Consider the following 15,869-nt stretch of genomic DNA (forward strand, 5'->3'; position numbering starts at 1 on the left):
CCTTTATTTGGCATTTAAATTCCTCCACAACCTGGATCCATTTACCTTTCTTTTTTTTTAAATAAACATTTGTATTTAAAGTTTTGAGTTACAAATCTATCCCTCTTTTCCTGCCCCTCCTGAAGGAGGCAAGCATTCAAATATTGGATATACATGTGCAATTATTTAAAACATTAGCTCATTATTAATTTTGTATTTAAAAAATCAAATAAAAGAAAAAAATCAAAGAAACTGAAAAATGGCATGCTTCAGTCTGCGTTTAATCAATATCAGTTCATTTACCTTTCTAATCTTTTCACATAGTATTCTCCTTACTGTTGTCTATAATCCAGCCAAATTGTCTTACTGTTTCACACACTTCACTCAATGTCTCTTATTTGTACCTCTGTAAATTTAGATTACTGACCAGAATGAGAATATAATTTCTTTATAAAAGGAAGTGTCATATCAGGAACAGTTTTTCATCTATAGCTCAGTAAGTAGGGTAGCAATAGTCCTATTTCATATAAATTGGGAAAGATGACAGCTCAACAGGAAAAAAAAGTAAAGGTCTACAGGGAGAAACGATTACAGTTTGCTGAGAAAACTTTTTTTTTTTTTGAGTGGAAGAGTCCCAGGAATCAGAATCTTATATTTTTTATTTTCATTTAATTTTTTAAAAACTTAATATTTTTTCCAATCACATATAAAGATGGTTTTCAACACTCATTTTTATAAGATTTTGAGTACCAAATTTTTCTCCGTCTCTCCCCTACCCCTCCTAAGAGAGCAATCAATCTGATACAGGTTATACATGTACAATCATGTTAAACAGATTTCCACATTAGTCTTGTTGTATAGGAAGAATCAGAACAAAAAGGAAAATCCACAAGAAAGAAAAAAAACAACAAAAGTGAAAATAGTATGCTTTGACGTGCATTCAGACTCCATAGTTCTTTCTCTGGATGTGGATAGCATTTTCCATCATGAGTCTTTTGGAATTGTCTTTGATCATTGTATTGCTGAGAAGAGCTAAGTCTATCATAGTTGATCATTGTCGAATGTTTTTCATTGTAAGTCTTTACAGATTGAAAAACTGTTTTTAATTACTCAAAAGAAAATGGGGGAGAAGGATTTAATAAATGGAGGTCAGGAATGGTTATAACAATCACCTCTTTTTGCTCATGCTGTACAAGTAAAAGAAATAGGGATCTAGGCAATATAAGTGTAAAGTTCAGTGGACTTGTAGTAATAATACATCAGTTTCACTCTCAACTTAATTATTTCCTAGGCATGTAACCAAAGATAAATAACATTATTTCTCTTGATCTCAATTTCTTTATCTGTAAAAAACAGACTAAAATCTACCTCTTGATTCTTACAAAAATAAAAAGAAGTGGGGGCAGAGGCAAGATGGCAGAGGATAGACATTAAACCCACAGGGCTCCGGATACAAGCACCCCAAAAATAGCAATAAAAGAACCCTTGGTGCAGAAAAACACACAAAAATACAGGCTGAGAGTTTTCTCCAGCTCTAGATAGATTTCAGGGGACCATGCTGGGCCAAGAATAAAGCCTAACCCCGCAATTGGGCCGACACACCAGACACCCGCCTGAGGAATTTGCCCCAGTGCCTCTGAATCAGCTGCAGCACTGGCATCTTCGGTAACTGAGCATTCGGTCGGACTGAATGGCTGGGGGGGGTGGGGGGGGGGGGAGAAGAACGACACATAAGTACAGGTCTACCAATGGACTGGGGGGAAGGATTCCACTGTCCCACCCCAGCGGGCAACCAGGAAGAAATCCTGAGTGGCGGGAGACCCAGGTAGGGGAGGGGAGCAGGGGAGCAATCTCATCAGAAGCTGAGAACCACACCACAGAAAGCTTGGCTGGTTGGTTACTTAGTAAATAGGCCTGAGGTTATCTCCAGACCTGATCACAGGTCAGGTGAGATTAAAACCTGCCCTCCCTCAACCCAAAACACCTGAGACCCTCTGAAGCTGAGAACAGGAGTGGAGCAGAGAAGCAGCCCCCCCCCCCAGAGTTTAAAATCATGAAAGCAAGGCCAGGCAGGCTGAGAAGAAGCCCAACCATCCTCTGGGCCATGCTGTAGCTCGAACGGTGTGTCCTGGAAGCAGAGCCACACTTTAAGAAGGAGTTAAAAGCCAAGAAATAGTAAGCCAGGATGAGTAGGCAGAGAAAGCAGAAGACCATCAAAAACTTCTTTGAGGGTAAGGTAGACCACAATACAACCTCAAAAGAAGAAGATAATAGGGTCAAAGCTCCAACATCCAAAGCTTCCAAGAAAAATATGAACTGGTCTCAGGCCATGGAAGCTCTCAAAAGGGACTTTGAAGAGAAAGTAGGAGAAATAGAAAGAAGATGTAGAGAAAAGGAGGAAAGAATGGAAAGGGAAATGAGAACGATGCAGGAGAGTCACGAGAAAAAAGTCAACAGTGAAAAGACAAATGGAAAAGGAGATTAAAAAACTGATGAAAATAACTGCCTAAGAATTAGGATTGAACAAATGGAAGCTAGTGACCTTATGAGAAACCAAGACACAGTAAAGCAAATCCAACTGAATGAAAAAATAGAGGGCAATGTGAAATATCTCCTTGGAAAAAGAGCTGACCTAGAAAATAAATCTAGGAGAGATAATTTGAAAATCATTGGACTACCTGAAAACCATGACCAAAACAAAAGCTTAGACACCATTCTCCAAGAGACTGTGAGGGAAAATTGCCCTGATATTCTAGAAGCAGAAGCTAAAATAGAAATTGAAAGAATCCACTGATCACCTCTTGAAAGAGATCCCAAAAGGAAAACCTCCAGGAATATTATAGCCAAATTCCAGAACTCCCAGGTCAAGGAGAAAATACTGCAAGCAGCTAGAAAAAAGGAATTCAAATACTGTGGAGCTCCAATAAGGATAAAGCAAGATCTAGCAGCTTCTACATTAAAGGACCGAAGGGCATGGAATATGATATTCCAGAGGGCAAAGGAACTGGGACTTCAGCCAAAAATCACGTACCCAGCAAAACTGGGTATAATTTTTCAGAGGCAAAAGTGGGATTTCAATGAGAAAGAGGTCTTTCAAGCATTTGTGATGAAAAGACCTGAACTGAATAGAAAATCTGACTTTCAAATACAAGATCCTGGAGAAGCATAAAAAGGTAAACAGGAAAAAGACTTCATGAGGGATATTAAAAGATCAAACTGTTTACATTCCTACATGGAAAGATAATACTTTGAAATCATAAGAAATATCTCAATAAGAAATTCAAAGAAGACAGGGCTGAACTGAATGTGAAGGGATGATATCTGTAAAGCATTTATGTTTTGTTCTTTGAAGGGCAGACAGGGTGGGATGTCTTATGTCTGGGGCTGGATTTGGGCTTGGGAACTCCTGGGTCCAGGGCTGGTGCTTTATCCACTGTGCCACCTAACTAATCCATGATGACATCATTAAAATAGGGTTAAGATGTAGAAGGAATAGACTGGGGGAGGGGGAAGAGGAGAGATGGTCTGGGGAGAGGTAGTTCACAAGAAGGAAACAAGAAGAAAGCTTATGGAGGGGAGGAGAAGAGGGGGGAGGAGAAGAGGGGGAAGGAGTTGGGGAGTGAGTGAACCTTAATCTCATCAGAATTGGCTCAAAGAAGGACTAACCTACATACTCAAGTAGGTATAGTAATTCTTTTTTTTTTTTTTTTTTTTAGTGAGGCAATTGGGGTTAAGTGACTTGCCCAGGATCACACAGCTAGTAAGTGTTAACTGTCTGAGGCCGGATTTGAACCCAGGTACTCCTGACTCCAGGGCCGGTGCTCTATCCACTGCGCCACCTAGCTGCCCCTATTTTTGCCCTGGGGGGGGAGGGGAGGGGAGGGAGAAAAGGAGAAGGGAAGGAGGAAAGAGCAGATTGGGGGAGAGCACAGTAAAAAGCAAAACACTTTCAAGGAAGATGAAGATGTTCTGCATTACTGCACCAGTATGCCATATTGAATTGCTTGATCTCATAGGGAGGGTTGAGGAAGGAGGGAGGGAGGAAGAAAAATTTAGAACACAGAATTAGCTCAGGGACCCTGATCTCATTGGAGTGGGTTCATGGAGGGAATAGCTTTCATACCCAATTGGGAGGAGCAATCTATTTAACCCTGCAGGAAAATAGGAGGGGAAGAGGATAAGGAAAGAAGGGTAAAAAAAGGGAGTGCAGAGTGAAGGAGTACACAGTCAGAAGTAAAACACCTCTGAGGAGGAATAGGTAAAAAGAAGATAGAGTAAATGTCATGGGAAGGGAGTGGGATGGAGGGAAATAGTTATGTTGATTGATTATAATGGCAAAACATATGGTACCTACTTTGCTGGGCTTTTATGAAGAAAATTCTCTGTCAAGCTTAAGGTACTGTATAAAGGTTATGATGAACAGGATACTATCAGAAAAACCTGGAAAGACCTACATGAACTGAAGCAGAGTGAAATGTACTGTACACAAAATAACAGCAATAGTGGGGGATGATCTGCTGGGAAGCATGTGGTTATTTTCAGCAAGGCAATGATCCAATATAACCCTGAAACACTTATGAAGATTGCAGCCCATCTGCAGAGAAAGAACTGATAGTATCTGAAAACAGATGGAAACACATTTAAAAAAATTTTTTTTCATTTCCTCTTTGACAATTCCTTAATCTGAAGTTTGGGGTTTTTTGACTGTTTTCTCTCACAACTAGCTAATATGGGAATTTTTCCATGACTACTCATGTATAGCTTATTTTGAATTGCTTGAGTTCTTGTGGGTAGGGGGTGGGAATGGAGATGGGGAAGAGAAGTTGGAACACAAAGTTTTTTAAAAATTGATGTTAAAATTTTGTTTTTACATATATTTTGGAAAATAAAATTCTATTAAAAAATAATAAAAAGAAGTACTTTGAAAATATTGAAATGTTATAAAAGTGTCTGCCCTATTTTTTTTTTTATGAGAAGCAGTTCAAAAGATCACAAAATCACAGTATCCTAGATCCAGAGGTAGAAATGACTACAGAGGTATCTAGTTCAACTCCCTCATTTACTCGGGCTCACATCCCATTGTTCTGACACATTCTAGCTGTGTAACCATGAGCAAGCTACATAAGTTTTTATGACCCTGCACAGTGTCATGGGGATAATGTTTGTGCCATCTATCTCAAAAGGTTTCAGGTGAAGACTATAATCTGTTTATTCAACAAATACAAAAAGTGTAAAAAATACATCAAAAGGATTAAAGGTAGAATAAGAATTTTTCCCAACTTAATACCATTCTTCTTCCTTGTCATCCTCTTCCTTCCACTTTTGAGAAAATGCCAATTACTTACCTTAAGATTTTATCTTTAAATATGTATAAACTCTGGCAAGTGTTATAAGCTTCCTCTCCTCCCAGAGAGCAAGACCTAGGTTTGAGTCCCTCAGAATGACCACTTTCCTACCTGTTCTTCAGACCAGATGAAAGTACTGAGGGATACTCAAAGAGAAAGGTGTTTGTCTTACTATATAAGTAGCAACCTAGGGATATCTAGAATGAAATGAAACTGGATAATGCTACCTTCTGTGATTCTGGTCCTCCTCCCTCTATGATCATTCCTTTCGCCTCCTTTTACTTCTTTATTTTCCTAGCTACTAAATATAATAGCACTCTCTTTCCCGCTCTCTCTCTCCACGTATGTACATACGCGCGCGCGCGCACACACACACACAGAGCTTAGGTTATATCTATAGCCTTCTAATAGTGTTTCTATTGATTCTTTTTCCATTAATTCAGTGATTCTCATCATAAATGCTATCTATTCCACAGTTTCAGCACTTACCATTACAAAAACACTTGTCTATTTCTGATATTTTTCCCAGTCCATGTTTCTACAATTAGGGATCACCTCAAATACAAGAAGTCTAAATCCAAATTCATTATCTTCCCTTCCAGTCTCCAAAATCACAATTCTGAACTGCCAATTTCTACGATTGTCTTGGCATACAGGAGTGACAGACACCTTAGTCATCATTGTCTCCTTTTCCCAAATACAATCAGTGAGGTTAGCTAATATTTTTAAATGTACATAAAAGATTCATAATTACATATTGGATAGGAGAAGGAAAAGAATAAACTTGGACAGATAGCTACTATGATGAATCTGAATAAAAGTAAAAAAAACAATGAAATTCATTTCCTGTGACCATAGATTCCTATTACTTAGTGTCTTCATACCTAAAGTCAGAAGCATCTGATGAGGTAAATTTATAAGCCCTGTGAAACTGCAATGGCAAAATGATAAGTGAAAGGAGAAAAAGCTTCCAATGTTCCCATAAAAATTCTGTAAAATGAATATGTGAACTGGAGTTATCTAGGAAAAGCCATGTGTTTCACTTAACAAAAGAATCCACTAATAAAACTAAGATGTCAAATTATTTTTCAATCATCACAAATAACATGAAATTCTATCAAGAAAAAAAGAAAACAGATATATGAATCATTACCTGAACAAGATGAATAAGAGTAGTCAAAATGGCACATCTGAGCATATTATGTTCTTCACTCTGCTTCCAAAGTAGGGGCAAATACTGAACCAAACATCCTGCGTAGGGGCGTATCTACGTTTAAAAAAAAAATGGTGAATGGATAGTTAAAGGGGCCAACTTTTAAAATAAAGAATAAGATTCACAAATTGGTATCATTTGAGTTATTCTGAATTCCTATCGTACTATAGATATCTTCTGTAAAAGAATAGAAAAAAGTTTAGAATAAAGTTACTCATATATTATAAAGGACTAAAAGACATCACTGCAAACATACAAAACAGTTGAAAAGAATTACCAACTTTGTCTGATTAAACCCAAATTGGCAAAAAGCCTATATTCATTTTTTTTTTTGCTATCTTAAATTAAGTTTCATAAGTGGAATATACTCTACATTAAAGAAAAAGGGTTTTTTTCTTATTAAGTAATTTTGATGGAAAAAAATCTTATTCATGCCATATATTAAAACCCACTTTAAAAAAATTATATATAACCACATACAAATAATATATTTATGTTATGAATCGATAAATAATAATGAATAAATCAGTTATTTTTATATATTTTGTATATATGTATATATGCATGCATGCATGCATATAGCTTAAAGTGTATTTTGATTTCTTGACCAAACTACCTGAAGACACTGGGTCTGAGCAACTCCCTGCCTCCACAGAGAGCATTATTTAAGACTCCTGTGGTTCATATCCAATAGGAAAATCTACATACATGTTAGGTGTATTGGCTCTCCATTGAATATGGGCTTCCTTCTGTAATCTACAGGATTCCAACATACTGTCACCCAGAAAGGCCAAGGATAATGTATTTCACATCAGTTAAACAAGCATTTATTATATGCCTACTATATAAAAGGCACTGTGCTTGGTATCAGAGAAACAATGTTAAAAATTGGCACAATCCCTATTGTGCCTGATCCTAGAATCCTAGGGGAAAGATACAGCATTTAAACAAATAACAAAAGACTAAAAATGCTAAGGGCATTCCACTTCTTATTTAGTAGTCATAAGATAATAAAATTCAACAGAAGTACTGGGTATTATTTTCTGAATTAATGTGCTCTTCACAGTTGGTAATAAATATACAAAGTTCAAAAGCCCCAATGCAACTATCTAATTTCCAAATTAAGAAGGCCTAAATATATGAGATTTTACTTTAAAAGATGTTGGAATGACAATATTATTCAGAGCATCTAAACCTGTCTCTTCTCCATTCCATAATACTGTTAAATTATGTACTATAGTAATTACCTGCATGCTAACTCTTTCAATTACACAAGACAGGACATGTAAAACATGCATCTTTGTGTCACATTCTGTAACTTGCTGAAGTAGCTGAAAAAGTAGTGTGAACATGGTTTCCAAATACTATAGGTAGAAAAAGAAAAGGAAAAACGTGTTAAGAACTAGATATAAACTTTAAAATACACACACACATCACTTAAAATGGTCTTTATGGAGGATTCTGTTACTCCTAAAAGAAAAGAATTTCAATGGGAGAAAAGGGGCATGCATTCCTAATTTAAGAAGGATAAATAAGATATTGAGATCTCATACTGATGTGTTCTCACACAAACGTGTGTGCATGAAAGCACACACTGCCAACCACAAAATCTTTATTTCTAGGGTTCACTAAGGAATAGCCTAACAACTATAAATGAGCATCAGGTATCTAATATGGTCCAAAATATGTAATAATAGCTAAGAAGTACCCTTTACCTTAGATATGTCAATTTAGTCCTCAGAAAAAAACCTGTGAACTAGGGGAAGTTATTCTCACTTTACAGATGGGAAAATGGTCAATACTTATTGAATGCTGAGATAAATTTATTCAAATTTAAATTATACATCCAACATCTAGTTTATAAATCTGGCACTGACATTTTAAAGCATTTATGAGGAATGGCACATATTTTTCAGAATGTTTTAATATTTTGCAGGAATTTTATAAACTTTCTTACAAAGGGTCTAAAGTGATTAAGAATCTCTCATTAAGAATTAAACACAATTGTTAAGATAAAAAGTATCATTGTTCCTGAATAGATGATGGATCAGAACAAATATTTACAAATATTGTTTCATTAAATAATTTTCAATGTTTTAACCATACTCCAAAATTACTAATTTTTAACCTAATAACTAAAAAGTGATGCCATGCATCATCCCTATAACTTTATTGTTGAGAGGAAGATAACTGAATCTTATAAATATATCATTAAAAACTTTGAAATACTGAAATAGATGACATTTTAATTTTCCCTAAAATTACTTAAAATTCATGTCTAAAATAATAATGTAATCACAATTCAATCCTAACTATGTGTTAGAACATTAAGTATTACATTTTTAAAGAAAGAGATAGCTTAATATCTCAGTATCTCTTTAACTTACCAATATGAAACATGTTCACATATGAATATGTTATGGCAATTTTTTGCACTTGCATTTATTTCTTTAATTACTGCCCACAACAGGCACTCAACATAGTGCTTTAAAGAATGGCATACTTACATTGACAACACAAGATTGGTATAAGTACATTTGTAAAATAAATTCTATACACACAGAGCCAAGTTCGAAAATGCCAGCAGGCCTCTATTATGTATTTATTACCTTTATGATCAAAGCAACTGCATTTTAGTACCATATAAAAACAAATAAAAAATAGAATTCAGTAATTACCTGGTCCAAATTACGTTGGAAAGATATCTAGCTACCTTAAGGGGAACAACCAGCCCAAACTCTTACTTAATAGATGAGAAAACCAAGAGCCAGAAGGAAGAAATTATTTACCCAAGATCGCAAAAATCTAGCACTACAAAAGATAACTTAAAGAGAACTGCAAACTTAAAAAAATACTAAAAGAGCCAATACTGTTCCATAAATTCTACCCCTGCACACCCATATTAGAATATTTTGCTGTATTTTTTTTAATTGTATAAACACTTTTTTTCATCATCTAGCCACCTTAGGATGAAACAGCAAATGTTCCATTACCTTAAGTAGAAATATAAAAACAAAATGTTCTGGTAGGAGTGAAAAAGAAGAAATTTTACAATTATCCATATTAATCATTAACGGTACCTAATTAGACAGCTAAAAATAAACTGCAAGATTAAAAAAAAAGCAGTGGCCAGAAAATAAATTAAATCAATGACAAAAAAAAAAAACTATACAAAGGAATACCCTAACCTTTGAGAAAACACATGACATTTGAAAACAGATTATACTTTTTAATGTTTTTTGGCTCTGCCCAAAAACAGCTGTAGGTTGGATGTGCCACAGTAGATAAATGAATAATCTTACCGGCAAAAACTGTTCTGTTCTAAACTCAAAATCATCAACAGCTGAACAGGAGTTAAGGAAGACTGAAACCAATGTACTAGGATTATCAAAATTATCTATAAAATAAACACAATCAACATTCAATAATATTACAAAAACTTTCTATACAAATAAAGTTCTGTGGTAAAAAGTATTTGAACAATAATTTATTGTGAAATATACAAAGGTGGTAAGGAAAACTAGCATTTCAAAGGAGTTTTAATCTCTTCACAAGGTAGTCCCAAGCCTACCTTTCTAGACTAATCACATTCTACTCCTTTCATACAACCTACATTACAGTTAAATGAGCCTACTTACTATTCCCTGCATAGTATATATGTTCTATGTCCCTTCTGTAAGCTTTGCAGGGGAAGGGAAAAGGGTCCAGAACTATTAAAGTTTAACACTGAACTAAGGTTTTTGAAATACTGTATTTATATTGCCTGCAATTACCATAGTGCCTGGAACAGTGCACTTATTAAATTCTTGTAGATTATCACAATAAAGGATATTTAACTTTAGAGTTGTAGCTGTTTCGATACGGACCTGAAAAAAAAATACATTGTAAAATTCAGACAGCTATAGAATGCGTGCATGTACATGTGTGTGTACGTATATATATGTAAAAGCAAAGGAAAAAATCATTTCGAAATTAATCGCAGATGAAATCCTAGTTACTTACGAATGTTAATATTAAAACAGCAAAGCATATGCATTGAAAATAAAATTTTAAAGCTAAAGTATTACCATATTTGCTCTAAATAAGCAGTGATAAGAATTAAAGAAAATTTGATTACTTTACTTACATTTTTAAGACTAAAGCAATAATAAAGTATAAAAGTTGTAAGAACTCACATTTACATAGGGCTTTAAGGGACAGAGACAAGACCTGGAATTACACTGGTAGAGGGAATTACATTACAGATGGAGAAAATTCCTAGGAATGCAGAGCAGCACCTTCTCTGCAACCAATAGTCTTACAGTTGCCTAGAACAGTGTTTCTCAAACCTTTTAGTCATAGGAACTCTTTACATTCTTAAAAATTACTGAAGATTCCAGAGAGCTTTGGTTTATTTGGGTTATATTTAGTAGTGTTCTGTAGATATTCTTAGAGCCGATTGTTAAATTTGCAGTGGGAGCACTTATACCCCAGGAACTGGCAAATGGTACAAATGAAGGTTCAAGTTATTTTGTTTATTATTCAGTCTTAAGAAAGTGATGGAGAAAATGTTAATGTAAATTAACCTTAAAATTGTGTCCCTGCATAAAACTGCTACCCCCAAAGGGCCAGCTGTTAAATATTTAGTAGTATACTCCCATTATATTTACCATATTAGAACTTAAAATAGATCATTTTAAGAATATATATACTGGGGGGGGTGGGGCAGCAGCTAGGTGGCGCAGTGGATAGAGCACTGGCCCTGGAGTCAGGAGTACCTGAATTCAAATCCGGCCTCAGACACTTAACACTTACTAGCTGTGTGACCCTGGGCAAGTCACTTAACCCCAACTGCCTCACTAAAATAAAATAAAAATTTTTATATATATTAATTCATTTTAAAACAATAATAGATCTGCTGCATGTTAACAATGCCTTTTGGGGAGGGGCAGGGAATTGGGGTTAAGTGACTTGCCCAGGGTCACACAGCTAGTAAGTGTCAAGTGTCTGAGGCCGGATTTGAACTCAGGTCCTCCTGAATCCAGAGCCGGTGCTTTATCCACTGCACCACCTAGCTGCCCCAGCAATGCCTTTTTTAAGAAAAATAACTATTATTTTTCAAAACAAAAAAATTAGAAGAGTAACGTATTTTTACAAATCACTTTAATATTTAGCTTAATTAAACAAAGCTGGATTCTCATGTCTGCTCCTGCACTCAATTTGTTGTATCATGTTACTTTGGAAGAATTATATGAAGAAAATCTGGCTTCACACAGATACATAGTTTGAAAGAGGAGGAGTATTTGAATAGACAAATAACATTTTAGCATTATTCTGAAAATAGTTTTAATCTAGGGAACTCCCTACTATCTACAGACCACACTTTGAGAACCACTGGCCTAGAGTACTGAGAGGTTAAGTACTTGCTTAGGGTCACACAACCAGGTGAGAGAGACAGGATCTGTTCTAAGGTTAGCCCTTTAACCACTATAATAGACTATTGCTGAGTGCTTTAAGGCTTCAAATTGCTTTCTTCACATCAACCTTGAATGACAGATAATGTATTATTATTATTATTATTATCACTAATGAGAATGAGTATAGATGGGTTAAGAAAAATGGAATGAAGTATCATAAAATTTCAAATTACAAAACACAACTTTATATCTTATTTCTTCAGTCACTCAATCAATAAACATTTATTAAGCACCTTATATTGTACCAGGCACTGTGCTTCTTAGTAAATACAAATTACAAAAAAAGAATTCATCATACTTTCCTTCCTTCTCAAATTATCTTAGAAAATCAGTTACACTGGGAGAGATGTTATATTTAAAATATCAATGTAACATCTTCTATTTTTTTCTTTTTTCTGGTCCTGTGAGTTTATCAGTGTGGCAACCTCCTCCAGAGGAGGGAAATCCCTATGTCAATTCATACTGGTGCAAATTATAGTCTTAGAGAGTTAAGTGATTCACAGGTAAAATGTGTCAGAAATAGGATATCAACACAGGTCTTTCTAACACTAAGGCCAGCTTTCTATCCGTATCAATTCTTTGGCTGATTAAATAATCTGTACAATTTGTTAAATTTTTAAAATTATTTCACCCAGACTAGCTTAATTATCTCACATTTCACATAAACCTAGCTTTTAATTTTTTTTAATTTCTAAAAGAAAATTTATTTTAAAACACCACTACCCTATAAATGTATTAGCATAAAACAGGAATGTTATTGGTAACATTAAGAATTTGCCACATGCATACAGAAAAAGATATTTTAAGAGGTGTTTAACTAAAAACAACCTTCATGAAATTTTCTCAGTCCAAACCTAAGAGCCACAAAGAGCCACAGAGGCCACCGGGTCCCACCTATACTTTGACCAATAAAAACTCTTCTAATAAATCCTCAACAAGATTGCTAGAACACATCTAATGAGGAATCAATGGAATCTATTCCACTTTTCAAGCACACTTAATTGTTAGTAAGTTTTTCCTTATGAATCTATTTCTCTGCAACTTTTACCCATTGTTTAGTCAGTCAAAAAGTATTTATTAAGCACTTAATGCACCAGATGCTTGGAAATACAAAGGTAAAAACTGTATCTGACCAAAAGGTATTCATATTCTAATGGGAAACAACATTTAAATAGCCAGGTACATATGGGATAGGTAGTAACTTTAAAGGAGAGAAGCCTGTAACAATTGGAGGTATCTTGAAAGGCCTCCTACAAGTTAGATTTGAGTTGTCTTAAAGTAAGTCAAGAAAACTACCACTATGACCATGCAGAAATATATATATATATATATATATATATATATATATACACATACACACACACACACACACACACATAAAACTGTACAAATCAAAAGTAAAATGTAAATAATAAGCCTGTATGAACTGTAAAGAATAATTGCAAAAATGTATGAACTGCTGCATGAGACTGGAAAAATCATAGACTATCTGCTAATTTTTTTATTATTCAAAAGTTGGTCAATAGACATTTATTAAGTGCCCCATAATGGATAAATCTTTCAGAACTTCTCCCTTAGACAGTCAAAGAAGTTAGCTGGAGGAGCTGATGTTAGCATATATCCAAAGGCAGCATGAAGCAGCATTTTTTGGCCATTTGATCATTTCCTAATGTATCATATTCTGTTATCCTGTATAAAAAAACCACTCTGAACATAAATGCAATTTATGTAACACCAGCTGGTGCAGATGAGGAAGAAAGAAAATCTTAGTGTTTGGCAAGATTCTCTGAGTATACTTTAGCACTCAGCTACTTCAATGCAAAAATGGGCATGAGGTAGGCAGCAAAAAAGAAAGGTTATAAGTATGGCTCATGAATAGGAAGTAAAAAAAAGCCAAAGGCTTGCAGAAAAAAAAACACACGCATATATACACATACACATATACGTATATGCATATGTGTATCTCAACCCTAGGTAGCATGAATACTTCCATCAAGAGAGAATTAGGAGGGGCAGCTAGGTGGTGCAGTGGATAGAGCACTCACTGGTCCTGGAGTCAGGAGGACCTGAGTTCAAATCCAGTCTCAGACACTTAACACTTACTAGCTGTACAAGTCACTTAACCTCAACTGCCTCACCCAAAAAAGAGAGAGAGAAAGAGAGAGAATTAGGAAAATTAGGAGGCAACAGATATGAAAAGCCCAAAATACCACTCCCAAAAAAGAAAAATAATTATGTTTTAAGTGTCTGGGAAAATGACTGGTTGCCTATAGACAAATCATTTCCAAAACAGCTGTCTTGTATAGTCAAGCAAGTCTTTCTTTTAATTTGATATTTTTATCTTTACTGAAAGTCAATACTAAATTCTAATATTCAAGTATTCTGAAAATTAGGTTAGTGTGAAAGAAATTTTAAAATAATATTTTCACCAAATAACCCATGTCACTACTCATCAATTAGACAAGAATAAATTTATAATGGGATTTATACCTATGTCAAAGGAGAATTGCAGAAAATAAATATATTAAATTAGTTTAAAACTTTTTTCTCAAACATAAAGTGAATAGAATGGTGAAGAAATATTAATAAAAACAAAGATATCTATGCATACTTACCACTAAATCTTGGTCCTGAAGCAAACTACAAATTGCCTCATATAACATGGGTCTCAAGTCAGACTTGAATTTCACAGAAACCCACTGTCCAATTAGCCAAATTATCCTACGTCGCAATGGTTTGTACCTAAAAGATGAGGCCAACAGTTTTACTTCAGTGAAATTATCATGGGATTTTAGAAGTTTTATCAATATGTTTTATTTTTATATTATTAACATTTATGGATTACTATCAGTTTGTGAGAGGTCTCATAACAAAAACAAAAAACAATTACGTAAAACTTACAATACAGTGACCTCATCTGAAAGTGAATGCAAAACTAACATTTCATTTCTGTGGTACCACACACTCCCACTACCGCAACCACCTTTTTTTTTTTTTTTTTTTGGGGGGGGGTGTCAATCGGGATTAAGTGACTTGCCCAGGGTCACACAGCTAGTGTCAAGTGCCTGAGGCCGGATCTGAACTCAGGCCCTCCTGAATCCAGGGATGGTGCTTTATCCACTGCGCCACCTAGCTGCCCCCCCACAACCACTTATTTTTAAAAGAAATCTATTTTGCCTTCCTCTCCCTCCCAATTTTATTTAAAAAAAAAAAATTCTTATAACAAACAGGCATAGTCAAGCAAAACAAATTCCATCAATGGCTGTATAAAAAAAACCACACAGTTGGGGCAGCAAGGTGGCGCAGTGGATAAAGCACCAGCCCTAGAGTCAAGAGTACCTGAGTTCAAATCTGGCCTCAGACACTTAACACTTACTAGCTGTGTGACCCTGGGCAAGTCACCTAACCCCAATTGCCTCACTTAAAAAACAAACAACCACAGTTCATTAACAGGACCTATCAGACATACTACTGAAGGAGATATTGCTATTCCTGTTTTTAAAGTAGGACAGTATATTCCAGTAACATTAAAACTAGACTGAGTTCGGAGGCCTGGGATCGATTCTTTTTTCCAATCACTTATTAGTTGTATGACCATAGGCAAAAAATTTTATCAGTCTGGGTCTTAGTGAAATGAGGAAATTAGGCTAGACTCCTTAGAGGTTTGTTTCAATTCTAATAATGAATGTTTTATTGATTCTTGCACAAAGTCAATTAATTTATAAAATTCAGATTTTTAGAAATTATTTGTTATACTACAATTACACTATATGCTGTGTTTAACCAAAAGAGTCACAAATTTGGAAACGCAGAATCTGAATTCAGGTGCTGGCGATGTCCCTTCCTAGCTATGTGATCTTGAGTAACTCACCTAAC

The 15,869-nt window shown here is 35.1% G+C and overlaps 1 protein-coding gene across 1 annotated transcript in view; it reads right to left on the minus strand.

Annotated features, from left to right (window-relative positions):
• Positions 1 to 15,869, minus strand: part of IPO11 (importin 11) — a 205,851-nt gene that overhangs the window by 128,071 nt on the left and 61,911 nt on the right. Inside the window, 5 exon segments of the mRNA XM_043978159.1 lie at positions 6,478 to 6,591; positions 7,785 to 7,901; positions 9,840 to 9,880; positions 10,370 to 10,403; positions 14,609 to 14,735. Coding sequence (XP_043834094.1) covers positions 6,478 to 6,591; positions 7,785 to 7,901; positions 9,840 to 9,880; positions 10,370 to 10,403; positions 14,609 to 14,735 — 433 coding nt within the window.

The sequence above is a fragment of the Dromiciops gliroides genome, chromosome 1 (assembly GCF_019393635.1).
Source record: "Dromiciops gliroides isolate mDroGli1 chromosome 1, mDroGli1.pri, whole genome shotgun sequence".
Classification (NCBI taxonomy): Eukaryota; Metazoa; Chordata; class Mammalia; order Microbiotheria; family Microbiotheriidae; genus Dromiciops; species Dromiciops gliroides.